Source organism: Stegastes partitus, unplaced genomic scaffold, assembly GCF_000690725.1.
Source record: "Stegastes partitus isolate 25-593 unplaced genomic scaffold, Stegastes_partitus-1.0.2 Scaffold734, whole genome shotgun sequence".
NCBI lineage: Eukaryota > Metazoa > Chordata > Actinopteri > Pomacentridae > Stegastes > Stegastes partitus.
Genome location: NW_007578465.1, coordinates 200019 through 215027, shown reverse-complemented (window position 1 = coordinate 215027; position 15009 = coordinate 200019). Strand labels below are relative to the sequence as shown.

At 40.7% G+C, this 15009-nt stretch overlaps 1 protein-coding gene across 1 annotated transcript; it reads right to left on the bottom strand.

Annotated features, from left to right (window-relative positions):
- Positions 1 to 9335: 9335 nt before the first annotated feature.
- LOC103364257 (claudin-20-like) lies at positions 9336 to 10151 on the bottom strand. The gene has a single exon (XM_008291316.1). It carries the CDS (start codon positions 10149 to 10151, stop codon positions 9336 to 9338), a length of 816 nt encoding a protein of 271 aa, XP_008289538.1.
- Between the last annotated feature and the right edge of the window lie 4858 nt (positions 10152 to 15009).

Below are 15009 nucleotides of genomic sequence, written 5' to 3'. Positions count from 1 at the left end.
GTTTCAAAGTCTCCCAAACACTTTAAGGCCTCCTTTGTCCTCCATCCAGGCCTCAATAAGCAAATCAGCCAGAGGCTGACCCTGTAACACTGGTCCTGATTTCATCTGTACATGTGCAGGTTTTATGATGAGGCAAGTCTAAGTGCAAATATTATGTACTGTATCTTGTGCTGTCTTGTATCATTGTGTGTTATTTGATGGGTTTGCTGTGCAGCCTGTGTGTAGTTATTAAGTGTGCTCATGTATATGACCTGTGTATGTATGCACTATGTTATTTGTATTTTAACAGCAGATACTTTATCTGTGCAACACAAACTTCCTTTGGGACAATAAAGTCTGTTGCCTGTTCAAACATTGCAGCAGGTTTTTGCTGTAATCTGTCCTCCCTTCTTATACCGGTTTAGAAATAATAAATCTGTCTGTTTGTTACCAAATCTGTCTCAATTTAAGTGATGGACAAATATCCACAGTCTTCGCTCTGTGTAAAAATACATTCCACAGTTTATCTGAAGCAAATATGAGACTGTATTTTCCAAAGTTATGGTTGTTTTACTGTCTCCCTGCTGCAGCTGCAAGGACAGACTCAGACTGCTGACGCCTCGTGTGAATGTGTGTTAAAGCTGCTTAAGTAGTGAAATGTTTGTTTGCACTTGAAGAGGACTACAGATTTTGTCCATTGTTGCTTACAAAGAAAATTGTCTCACGGTTCAGTGTAAACAGGAGGAATATTCACAGCAAACAAAACCTATTTCAGTGTTCGCACAGATTACTGAGTGTCGTTTCACAGCAGTATCAAATATTTAAACCTCTTCATTAAACCAAATAGCAGAGGCCCAGCATAACTGAATAATACTTCAACTGTTATATTACCTTAGTTAGTAAGTCTTTTACATTTAGTTTTAGGTTTAAAAAGCATCCACTAACTTGTATTTTTGTGTCAGTTGGCTGTAAGAGCACACAAAACGTCAACTTTGGTATCCATATGCTTGCAAAAATATCAGATTTTGTTTTTACAGTGACCATATTTTCTTCAACACTTGGCTGATTGATAAGCAGCGTTACAAGCACAACCAGACTCAAACATACATCAGACAGCATATAAACAGTTTACCTTAGCTGTGCAGGGACAAAGAGGAAAATCAGGAGTAGTCTGGAATATCAATTGGATAAAATACTGCAATTAAATGAGCCTCACACTCAGGTTTTTTAATTTCACTTAGATCAGACAGGTAACTAAATTCAAGTGAAGCTTAGATTTTTCTTTACGGGTGAATGTGTTGACGCTGTTACACATCTGCCCTGAGCAAAGTTCTTCTGCTTTGTCTTTTAAAATGTATTTAGGCAGCAACTTTCCTACCAACACTCAGTGAGTCACACAGACGGCATTTCAGGGGCCTTTCACTTCTATTTTACTCAATCTAAATGCTTATGCAAGCCGAACCATTTGATGTAACATATTTTCCTACATTTTACCTCCAGTGATTGTGTATTTGGTTGATTGTTTCCAGGGACCTACAGCTCAGTACTGAGCCCCAGACATGGTTCAGGAATATTATTTATCACAATTATTATCATGTTGCACAATAACATGTCATTTACACTCTTAGATATTCTACAGATTGAGATTTGAAGGAGAAGTCTAATATATTTCAACCTGATGTATCTACCAGTCATTTGTCTTTTTGGTTCTGAGAGTCATGCAAACTTTATACTCTTTGGCCCCCTAGTAGGGATTTGAGCCCTCTGCAACTTAACGTTTGTTTTCAGTCCAACTGAAAGGAAACAGAAATTAATTGTCTGGAAGGGACATGTTGCCACCTGCATTTGGGCTCCATCGATACTTGCTGTCATATCTAATCACCGACATATTCATCCACTAGTTTGTTTATGGGCTACAAGGTGGATCGGTGGTTAGCACTGTTGCCTCGTGAGGACACCCGGGATCTTTCTGCATGGAGTTTGCATGTTCTCCTTGGCTGGTGATCTGTGCAGGGTGTCCCCTGCCTTTACCTTAAGTCAGCTGGGATAGAGTCCAACCCCCCATGACCCTAGGATTAAGGATTAAGCGGTGTACAGATAATGGATAGATGGTTTCTTTCCATGTGTGAGTCTGGAACTGGACTTTCTAGAAACTCAGCAGCTAAACGTAATGGTGGACTCCCTGTAGAGCTTTGTGAAGACGGTTGCAGATCATTTCTGTTTGATGGTTGACAGCGTTTCTCTGGAAACTGTGGGTGTTCCTCACCGCTCTGCTGCCGACTGAGGAAGAAAACTGTTGCTTCAAAGACTGACACCTGTTGAAGGCAAACTGAAACACTCTCTTTGTGTCCACAGACAATAGTAAGCCCAGCTGTGGAAGAACCACTAATTAATCAGCTCTGATCTACCCTGTTTTCCCAGAGATGGTGTTTACCCCAAAATCTACTGAAGGGAAAGACCCAAGAAAGAACGCTTGGCTCCATAAGCGCTATGAGATGACTTGTTGTTGTAAATATGCGCTATACAAATAAAATTGAATTGAATTGAATATGGTCAGTGAGGTACAGTTAGCTACACGTCTGCTCTGAGAAGCTAATATCTGTGTTTCCTTTCAGTTCGAGTGAGAACAAGCTGTAGCACTTAAGACATTTAGAGGTCTTGCTAGTTGCCCCCTTGCTAAAACTCAGATCCAAAGAGGTTCACATGACACTAAGAGCCGCAATGGCCACATTAATGGGGATCACACCAGGTTTAACCAAACTGGAATTCTCCTTCAAAGAGTAAAACCTAAACATCAGACTGTGGAATTACTGTGGGGATGTTTGCTGATGAATAGAAACTAATGTAATAGGATTGTTTGCACAGAAGCTGACTTTATGTTGCCTGATTGATTTATGGATACAACTATTGGTTCTTTGTAAAAGCAAACAGTGAAACAATAACGATGTGGGAATAGTCAACATGTGATAAGAGGATTGGATTATAATGCTACAAAGTGTGTTCTCTATTAAAGGTGGCTGCTGTGCATGTACTGTATTGTCATGACGACTCCTCCCACAGTCCCAAATAAGTACATAATCGCTTTAAAGGAGAAGAAGAATACTGAAAACACTTGTTACCTCATGAAGCTACTAAATCTCACATGATTGTATATAAACAGCATGCTGCCTGAGGGACACTTCATGTTTTGTGTCTATGCATGTTAAGCCTTTGTGTGTCACTTAATACCATTGAGTCCCTGCAGACTTACACTGTGAAGGCACAAAATGTCATTTTGCAATCAAAGTTTTACAGAACTCAAAGCCTGTTGAAACCAAAAACACCAAGCAGGTACAGACGAAGACAGAGGCTCTACATAGAAAGAAACTAGGAAATATTAGAGTAAGATGGTTGCTGATTGTAATGATAGTGACTGATTAAGGTGTTGTAAATCTTATAGTAAAGTGTAAGTTAACATAAGACATGATGAATGGGGATTGGTGTACTTTTTATTCACCATTTTGTGATACCAGGTTGCATCAAGCTGAATCAAGACTTTAACAAGGTTTGTAAAAGCTATTTTAAAAAAGAGGACTCCTCTCAACTTGCCAATTCTTTTAAAAAGGTACAGATTCATCTATAGAGTGATTTCGAAAGTTAAACACGAAACAATGCTGGATTCAGATACGCTAGAAAAAAATTAAGTATGTCCTTAAAGATAGGATGTCAAACGTAGCCAAAATATATGCCAACAATTCCTTGATGTCCTACTACTGATGTCTAATACGTTGCAGTGTCGTGCACAAGCATAAACAACCTTGAGCCTCCAAAAGATGACGCCTCAGTTTGCACTACAAACTGTCAAAGTTCATGGCGCGGTATTGTGACAAAGTACTACGTCCCAGTTCTACACATACTGCATGAAACAGCACAAACTTCATGAAGGCAGCTGTAATGCGTATTTCATTAAAAAGACAAGTATGGGATTTGGAAGGCAGCCTTAATTTCAAAGGTCAGTTGAGACTGTTGTTGTTGACTGCTGTTTAAAAAGCAATGCAGTCTTGTTCTTTCCAAGGTCAAAGAAGATCTTAGGCTTAAAAATTCTTTAGATATTTCAAGGTTGGTCAGTTTTGCTGTTGTCTTAAACATGCTGTATGTTTATTTGTTAAATGTGCACCTAAAAATAACTGTAAGCACAGAGTCCAGCAGGAATTATTCTACACTTTTATCATCTCAATCATAGAAACTGCAGCACTAAACTAAGGTGCAGAATACAGATAAAGGAACAACTGCATCAACCAATAAGAAGGACAAATGTCTTTCTTATTGGAAAATGAACTGAGGGGTTCTAGGATAGTGGGGTAATGTTGGGCGGCCTTCCATTGTAGGTTCTCGACAGTGGTAGGGGGTGATGCAACCTTTACGGCAATCAGGTCTTTTGGTGTTTCTGTTTCCTTTAGTCATGTAGGATCTAATAGCTTGGACTGCAACAACTACTCCAACTGCACCAAAGCAAAAAGAAATGACTACCGAACGTAACTTAAGTTTTATTAGAATGAAAGCATCGGAAATTGAACAACGGAAGATTGTTATTTGGGGAATTTTGGGTTGCTGATGGCAATGTTTGAGAGAAGACTGCTTCTCAAAGTGGACATCAACGGGGGAGGGGAAAAAAAAAAAAAGCTTGCCGTCCTCCCTGAGCTAAAACAGTCAGTGTAAACTCATACATAATCTTTCTCATGGCTACTCCGAAGTTCCTACCCTGCAATAGGTACTTATTCTCCTCCAAAAAAATCCCTGAAGGAAGACATGCGAGGGAGTTTCTGTGGTCGGAGCATCGGTTAAAAGTGGACAATGGCCTTTTCTCAAACGTGTCTCTTGCAGGAACGACACTCTCTTATTTGTCGGCCTGCACAAATTGAATTTTTTGTTGGCTGACTGGGGACTAACATATGAACATATACAGCTAGAATGAATGAGGAGTCAGAGTTAAATTAGACAATGAATGAATGAATGACTAAATGACAGTGCTGTACTTCAGGTCACATGACGTAGCAGCATTATTTCGCATACTGCTTAACACTATTTATTTGGACAGGACATGAACGAGTTGGTGAACGAATATTTAATTCAAACAGAACCAAATAAAAGTTGTTTTTTTTTGGTGAGTATTCTGGATTGATTCAGATTTTTACAATATGTCTGGCAATGCAAGTTACTGGCAGATTAGCTAGGTATAGCTAACAAGCTATATATATATATATAATAAAAAAAAAACCTCAGGTGAAATTTTTTTATTATTATTATTATTTTTTTACTAATTCAAAATGGCCATGTTGTGTTTTCTATATGCTTGAAAATATATCATGAGCAGTCAACACTATGGATGAGTATTTCCATCTTGAACCAACAGTATCAAAAACACAGATCAGGACTTCTAGGGTTTCGTACGTAACAAACGTAAGGAACCAATCCTGTCCACTTGCAAGGTTGGACTTTCTGTATCTTTATTCTTATTCAGTCAGCTTCCCAAATTACTCCAATATTACAACTTAGCATTGGAGTAGTCTTGCGGTGTTTGAGCAAAGTTGTAGGTGAGCTGGTGTGTGTTAGAGTTGCAGCAAGTGAGGACAGGTGGGTAGAAAAAGAGGCAGGGTTTTCATAGAGTCATACATTCAACACTAAGCAATGGTGTGAGGTTACATCTAAGGCATTTCAAAATGACAGAAGAGGGATAACGAGAGTTGCATTTGTTGGTATCAACGTACTGCCATTTTGTACTGAAATCTTTTCTACTCACACAAGCCCTTTGTTACTCAGGAAACAGACGCACACAGATCATCACTATTAACAGACGTTTAATGTGGTTTCCCACATTTTCAGATCAGCAGATCAATGGAAAGGCACAGAACCTTTGTTCAGCCACATCTACCCAACATGTCATTTAATTCAGATGCAGACAGCCACACACGGTGTGTAGGTGGAAAGTGCATAAAAACATGAATGTATATCAGAAGATATCTTTGCGTAATTGCTGTAAAACAGATTCAAACCTGCAGTAAATTAAATATTACATGAAGCAGCTGCACCTCTGACAGAATGACCTCAGTGTGTTTTAAACCTCCGTCCAGTCGTTCATCCATCAAAGCAAAAAATCTGTTTTCAGAGGATGTGGACGTGAGGTTTGAATCCGTCAGCAGAAAAAAAACACAGCAGGAGCACATAAATTATTGCATTGGTACCGTTTTTGACCTCGTAGCAGGCTTTGAATTTTACACATTTATTTTCTAGCTGCCGAGTTTTATGTTTGCTTGAACGTGTCCCGTTTTCTACTTGAACGAGTCGCTGTCAGGTTTGGCAGCGCTGACGAATCGACTCTGTTTTCTCGTCTACCTCCTTTTTTTTTTCTGTTTTTTTTTGCAGGTTTGAAGCTTTTCCGTAGAGGCAGGCAGTGTGGGCGTTCGGCTCAGCCTTCTCTTCTCCTTGGTGGCAGGTGTGATTGACAGCTCAGTCAGGTTAAAGGACACTTCGCCCACCAAACGTACACAATGCTGTGGAGTCTCCAATAGGCTGTAAGTTACATCCTGAAAATGACTGCGTGTCCTTTTCATACAGCTGAACCAGGGTGGTGGAGGAGGTGTGTGTGTGCAGTGTGCATCCAACCGTGGTGAGAGGATAATGGGAAAGCAAAGAGCATCATTACCTCTCTCCATGCTGCTCTGCACCTCCCTCCTCCCCCCCGGACCGCCGGGAAAAGACGGCGTGGATGTCGTCGTTTTGCCGCTTTTGGATCTGGATTTGTTGAAATCGGCCACCACACAGAATTTAAGAAGCTCGACAATGTTTTTATTGCTTCAGGCGCAGTCTCAACAATAGCAGCTTTCACTACAGTTAAGCCGTAAGCAGCATGTAAAGCACTGACAACATGCACAGAAATCACAGCTGAGTTCAGAATCGGCCCAAAGCTGACGTGATGTGACGTGAAGGACCTCCGGCCAGCAGGGGGCCCAACACGGGAGTTGGTCGTAGTTTAAGATGCACTCTGTGGTTTGGTCATCGTGTTCACTCAGTAGCAAAAACAATTCATCTTCATAGTTGCAAGAAGATTTCCTTTTAAGTAGGGATGCACGATATATCGGCCACCACATCGGTATCGGTCGATATTGCTGTATTTTCCCATATATCGGTATCAGTCCGATGAACAAATTTAGCCGATGTGAAAAAAGCGACGATTGTCTAACATTAGCGCCTTCGTCTCTACATTTGATATCGCTGCTATTTCACAGATGTTTTTACTTAAACGGTCCTGAACTTTAAATATGTCAAAATATGTTAAAATATGTTTTGTTGCGTAATAAACAAGACTATGTGTTCTAATTTGGGCTTCTTTTGAATAGTTTTCACGTCTCACAGTGCTTATTTATACTAATTTTTCGAAGTGAACAAAAATAGAATATCGACTTTGGAAATATCGGTGATCGGCGATATCAGGAATATTAATATCGGATATCGGTATCGGCCAGAAATTTTAATATTGTGCATCACTAGTTTTAAGTTCATAAAAATGAGCTGTATATTAAAGAACAAGTCCCAGCAGGTTCTGCAAGGTTTGGACCTAACTATTAGCGAGAAGGACAAAGTATTACAAGTGTCTGCTCGATATTTTTGAGTTTTTAAGAAAAAAAAGGAGATGTATCAAAAAAATTTGTTAATCTTGGTTCAACAGAAATTGAGCCACACGGAGTCTCTTCAGTTTTCTATCTCTGTGTGGCTGAAGTTTTACATCATGGAGTAAGTTTGATCTGTTGATCATTAGTTGAAAATCAAAGTAATTTCCAGGGCAGCTGAAAGCTACAGTAAAGATGCAGAGAGGTAAACGAAGATTTACTGAAGCAGGTCTGCTTTGTTCAGCAGCTCTTTAGTTTACCGCTAAATAGCAGCGACTTGTTTGGAAATTAAATTTTACAGGAAATTAAATGAAAAAAAAAAACAGAACCTGAAATTCAAAGTGTTACAGAGCATCTTTTCTGTAATGTTTGATCCCGTAAACATTGCTCATATATTTGGGGTACTGCTTACATTCTCGGGAAAACGTGTTTTCAGGTGCATTGTTACAAGAAATTAGCCCTTTGTTCCAAAAATATACAATCAGTCATTTTTATAAAGTCATAAATAGAATCACAGGCTGCAGACTGTCAATAAAACTTAACCTAAACTCACAGTCATTTTAGATTATTTTAGATAAAAGTTTCCCTCAAAATACGATAATTCTACAGTTCTTTTATGATCATTTTCCAAATGATTTTCTCTTAGGATATCGGTCCATCACTGTAGTCCAACCACGGGATGGATCGTCATCATATTTGGTCTCCAGAGGACGAAGCCTCCTGACTTTAATAATTCCTCGATTTCTTATCTGGTCGGTCAAACTTTAGATGTTTTCACGAACAAATCGTACAAATACCTGCTAAACTAATGACATCTTTAAAAACTCAGCTAAGTGTGGTGTTTAGAACTCCTTAGCAAGTATTAGCACGTTAGCTGCCAACAATTAGTTAATTTTAAGATTCTACTTAAATCATTGTGATTATTTTTACTCTATTTAAAATTTCTTTTTAACTATAATTCATTTATTTTAATTATTAGTTAATTATTAGTATTTTTTATTGATTGTTGTCTTTTATCATCTTCACTACCCAGCAGATATTTTATCTTATTTAACTGTGTTGGTGTGCATTAGTCATTTCTAAAGCACTTTGAACGGCATTTGAATACTTTAGAAAGTGCTATGTAATTGCATTTTGATTCAGTGAGAACAAATAACAAAACCAGAGAGCGTATCTTAAGCTATATACTCTTTTTCTTTTGTATTTTTTAAATGTTTACATGACCTAAGCAGCATTTCTTTCTGAACGTAACTGTAACTAAATTGTGAAGCATGTGGCGGTGAAGGCTGGTGAAGGCTGGTGGGGGTGTGCTGGTTCAGATCCCGCTCACGGCCACAGAAAGCTTCGCTCCGGCCCTGTTAGGAGGCAGACAGCGTCCACAGCAGGAAAATGATGGCTTTTCGATTTCAGTCAGAGCTCAAATATGTGCCTTTTTTTTTCTGTATCATCAGCAGGTTCAGTGTGTTTTTGCTTTCAGACCTTTGGTATTTGCTGCAGCAGTTAAAAAAAAAAAAAAAGATTTACTGTGTTTGGTGCCTCTGCAGTTTATTTCTCCTCACAGAGTCCTTGTTCTCTGCTTCTGAATTCACAATCTGTCATTTCCAACATTTGGTAATTATTCCCTCTCTCACACACCTCCCCCAGCCCACCTCCCCCTCTCCATGAGCCAGAAAAGCTTCGGCTCCACATTTCGCCACTCAGCCACGAGGGCTAAACATACTCCTGGAGGCTGTAGCTGTCCTTGATGTCTTTTTGAGGGAGTTTGGAGGGAGACGAGTAGAGCTTCTGCTCCTGCTCCACTTTACCTTTCTCCTGCTTCACCTCGTCCATCTGCAGTTGGACGCATTTGTGTTGCCTGGTTTTCGGCTGCTCGGCTTGCGGCTCCCGCCTCCGCTGCTCGTCTCGGCACGGCACAAGTCTGTCAGGGTCGGTGGGGGAAGCGTAGTCCGGCCGTCTCGATCTTTTTCCGGGACACGAAAGGCAAAAAATGACTCCTCCAGCTAAGAGGAAGCCAGCAGAGATGAACGTCACACACAGAGCTCCACCGGGTTGATATTTACTGCTGTCCGGCAGGTCCGTGGTCAGGAAGGCGGTGATGACTTCGTTGGTGAACCAGGACGCGGGCACCAGGCAGAGGAGGCTGGCCAGGATGAAGCAGCCCCCCGCCGCGATGGCCGTGTGCCCCTTTGCTCGGTGGCTGCCCCCCCAGCGGGTGCATTTGAGCCCCAGGGAGGCGAGGCAGAGTCCAAAGGCTGCCACCATGCAGGACAGCACCATGGCGGCCCGCATGGTCTGCAGATGCGCCGGCAGTGACAAAACCGAGTTCTTCATGGTGCAGCTGAAGACGCCGGAGCTGTACCAGACGCAGTCCATCCACAGACCCTGCATCTGCGAGATGGGGGTCATGACGCTGGACCAGACGTTGACGCTCACCTTCCAGTTGGGCAGCAAAGTGGCCACGGTGGCGCCGAGGACGCCCAGGAGTGCCAGGGCGAACGCCAGGATCTGAATGGCGGCGGACAGCATGGCTCAGCCCCCCCGTCCAGCTTCTGGTCCCCGTTGGCGCGGCGGCGTCCCGGGCAGGTCCTGACAGCAGATAATTCCTCAGCACAGGCTCCAGCGAGCTGCAACCAGAGGAGAAATGAGAATTGAAGTGAGCGTGGGAGCGTGACGGACGCACAGCTGAGGCTGCTGATGGGAGTCTGTTTTCCTCTCCCAGATTTCTGATTTCTGTAGTAGGGGGGCGAGCGCGATGATTGCCTGCATTAGTTACTCTGCAGCTGATGTGGTGATCATTGACACTCAATTATGTCCTTTTAAAGCTGCAGCGTCCCTCAGCGAAGCTCCCTTTGAGCTGCTTTTCCACTGCAAGAAACATACAACAGAGCACAAACTAAGAGCTCCTGCTGGAGTGAAGTTATTTCCTCTGATTTATTCCACCCTGATGCCCTGGTGGAGTTCAACATCTGCAGCAAGAAGAGAATTATTTGTCTTTCTAAGTTCAGTTGCACGAAGAGTGGGGTCTTACCTGTGTTGCGTCTTTGGCAGCGTCTCCTCAAGTGATTCCTGAGGACGAAGCAGAGAAGCAGTGTGAATGAAAACACAGGGCGTGTGGGTTAACAGCCTGTAACTACCCCTCTGCCTGCTGTCTCCTTGGCAACTGTACATACAGTTTCATCCCATTCTGCGTCCTGGAAAAGAAGCACCAGGCGTCCTTTTTTTTTCTCCCCCCCCCTGCATTTTGATTCTGAATAGCAGTAATGTTCGTTCAAACAAAGCTGACCGGAGTCTGATTCAGAAAACAGGTTTTTGTCTCTAACCTGAAGGTCACCGGCTCTGTTGAAGGAGCCGCAGAGCAGCGTTCTTATCTGATGAGTTGATGGCGGGGTACGTCAGCCCCGCAACACCAACTGAAGTGTTGTCTTTGTCGCCTTTGACCACCTGAAAATGCTTGTTTTGGACACTTTTGCTTTTGTCCTTCTCGCTTTTCGAGATGCAGCCCAAGAAAGAGTTTTACGAGCGTTCGTAAAATGCGGCGCCACCTCTGGAACATGATAATAAGCGCGAAGGTAAAAGCTCATTACTGGTTATTACTGATACTATCTGCTGGTCGAAACCAGCCACGTTTCAGACGACTGACGGGATCGTTGGTGCTTTTGAAAACAATCACTGCGCACCATCGCGTTGTCATTTTCGCCCTCGTTTGGCGATAAAACCGCTGAGCTGTTCTGTGCGCGGCTGCAGCGTGAATCAAGGTGTCGCCCGTCATGTGACTGTGTGAAGAATCGCCCACTGCAACGCGCTGATAAGCGTCCGCAGCCCGCCCACCCGCCCTGTGGAGATGGGACCCGGCATTCAGGCAGCGGCAGCCTGTTATTACCATAATCCTCAGTCTGGGTTTATCAGCCTCAGACCTGCACAGACACGAGCTGCTTCCACCAAAATGACAACTATAAACACACATTGTCCTCGCCGTTCCACCAGCCAGCCTCCCTGTGGGAAAACACAACTTTGAGGAAAATGTGGGCGGCACTTCGACCATCATCACCGCTTAATTAATGTTGTTGTGTTGATATAATAACTCACAACAAATAAGAAGAACAGTGCAGCCGGCTCTGTTTCCCACCGCAGATGTAGAAATGTGATGTCAACGCCATGTGAGGAGCCGCTGTGGCTTTAATGTGGACAGATTCCTAATGGAGGTTCTGCACTGTGGTCGCATTGACACCAACCGTTGGGGCTTGTGTTCCTTTAAATTTAACACACATGTACCTGTCACGGCTAACGGACACAAGCAGCGAGTGATTTACCTGTTTGGGCCTAAAAAGGTGAAAAAAAAAAATCTGGAACATCTTGAGAATTTTTCTGTGAAAAATAAATATTTTGTGAAATCGAAACAGAATATTTTTATACAGTAAATATTTGACTTCATCAAATGATTCAATCATCTCACGTCTCTTCAGATTTATTTTGGAACTTAAATCCTAAAAATAATCAGATCTCAAAATTAGTTTGAATGACATAGAGAAACTAATTATGGACCTTTTTTGTGTTTCTTTATAATCAGTCATAAATATTTAATATATCCAGAAGAACAATTTTAACATTAATAATTACAGTTTGTATTTAAAAGATGTTTTGTTTGAAGCTCCACTGGGCCACAATTATTCATATTAATACATAAATGAAACGATTATATGCTTTAATGAATTGCTCATTGCTAAAAGTAAATATTCTACCAGCTCCACTCTTCATATATGACATTAACAGAAAACTAAAAGCTGTAAGTGTACAGCACAAAATGCAATGAAATGACAAACAAATTTAAACTTGGTGTTTCACTGAGGTGAAGACAAATGACTGGAAGCTGTATTTTAGTGAAGGTTTGGTTGAGCATCAGTGAACTGTAAGTTTAACATAACTTTTATTGTTAATGTGACAATATAAGCCTTAAAATAAGAATAATGAATTCAAGCAAAGTGAATTTGGACTGAAGTCAAATTTATCTCATAACAACAAAAAAAAACCTATTTTTGTATAAACAAGCCAAAATTCTCCAGGAAATCTGTCTGAATAAGAAACATTTCATCAGCAACACTTAATGCAGAAGACTAACAACAAACAAACAGGACTTATATTTGCTTCTTGCATTCTGAGGCTTTAAATCTCAGATGCCGGAGTGTCATTGAATGCCTCAGCCGGGACAGTTGGACTGGTCTAATTTCAGTTCTTAATTAGCTCAGGTCTTCAAAAGCAGCCGTCCGCTCCTTCCAGTCACGCGTCCGACGAGTCCTGCGGTGTTCAGATGTGATGGCGGTGCTCTGTATTAACATCGGTGATGTGAAACGAGGCGGCGGTCTATTAGAAGCAGATCTCAGGAGGTTTGAGTTGACGCCTGCAGGCCTGAACGCTGCAGAGCGAACAGAGGACAAACCGAGAGCTCCAATATCAAACACGTCCCACTCTGTTCTCCATGTTCTGCACCATGTTCTGCTTTGTGTCGGCATCCCACGAGGGCGTTTTTTTTTTAAATTTAGAGAAAAAAAAAAAAGATGTTTCTCTTTGTGTTTTTTGCAAATGTTTCAGGTGAAATCACTGAAGAGCAGATCAGCATTTCATTTTTTTTAATAGATACTTTACAAGTTTCTTCTTTTATTCTTTGTGTTTTTTCTTCATTTTGTCTTTTTTTCTCCTTTATATAATTTTAAATCCCTCTTTTGTTTAATTTTAGCTAATTGCTCAACACATTTTTGTACTTTTTTTATTAGATTGTTTATTTTTTAAAATTTTAAAATAGGTTAGCTGTGTTTTTCTTTTATCTGGGTACTCTGTGTGTGTGTGTGTGTGTGTGTGTGTGTGTGTGTGTGTGTGTGTGTTAGTTTTGTATTTGGTTCTGTGTATTTTTTGTCATTTGTCTAGTTTTAATTTTTGTGTTTTTCATAGCCTGATTTTAGATCATTCAGTTTTGGGGTTTGGTGCTTTTTTTTGTCATTTTTTTTAAGAATATGAATGTCACATGTTTTTTTCTTTTGTTAAATTCTCTGTTTTTTATTGTTTCATTTTAAATGTGTAATTTAAAAAAATGTGTAATAACTTTTCACTTCTGTTTGCATATTTACTGGCAGGTTGTTTCATAAACCACTGAACAGATTAAATAACATTTTGAAGGAAGTCTGGCTGGTGAAGAACACATGGTTTTATGCATATTTGATTTTTATTTCATTACTTTTGTCTTTAATTAGTTTTAACATTTTTTTGTTAACTTTTTAAAAACATTTTGTTAGTTTCACTTTCTTTTTTCATTTCTTGTGTTCGTATTTTTAAAAAATTCCCAAATATCAAATCACACTTGCTGACCCAGTGTTTCCATATCGTCTTTGATTATTATTCTGTTTTACTGATGCGCTGTCTTCAGCTGAAAAATGATCTGTGGACAAGAAGCTGTGTGATGATTCAGAGAGTTGTCATGATTCATGACTCTGGCTCGTTTTTCGTGGACTTACAGATAAAATAAGCACCTAAAACCTAAGTGTGTGTTTTTGATTAATGGAGTTAATTAAACACCAGAAATCAGTCCTCACTAACGGGCACTTTGGCATTCACTGGAAAATGAAATTATAAAAAAACGAATAAACAAACAGAAATACGAAGGTTGTGTTTGTTCAGGCAGATGAAGCAGCTGATAAATGATGAAAACTTCAGCTGCTGTTTAATACAAACCTGAAGTTTTCATTTCTGCTGCTATTGAACAGACTCAGATGAGACTGTATGTTTTTATAATCAAATCTGTTTGACTTCTGATTCTTGAGTTTCTGCAGCTGAAGAAATGTGATGAATCATATGAGATCGGTATGTGGGTTGTTGCTTAATGAATTTTTAGGTGAAGTGGCACAGTGAGGAGGAGTTCGCTTTAATTTGAAGGGATTTGCAGTCGTATTAGATTAAACGTTAAAAAGAGCGGGACGTTCACATGAAGAATTCTTCTCCTAATAAAGGCCTGTGATTCCTGCATCTTTAATCCAATGTGGCTGAAATTAGCTCCGCTCTAAAGCAGACAGTTTGACCTCTGACCTGCCAGTCGCTGTGATAATAGTTTGGAGTCGAATCAAACCATCTGGCAGAAACAAAAACCCCCCGAGGCTCCATCAGCAATCAATCAGCAGCCAGACGGGAATATAAATGAACCGCTTTATCTCTGCTGAACACACACACTCAGTCGCTGCATGTGTGTGTGTGTGTGTGTGTGTAACACTGACTTACATTTATTCCCCCAGACTTCCTATAACCACAATGTGCTCAAATCTAAACACACCCTCACCAGAAACCAAACCTTTACCTTCTAAAATGGAGTCCCCACAATGTGTTTTTATCAACAGACGTGCGT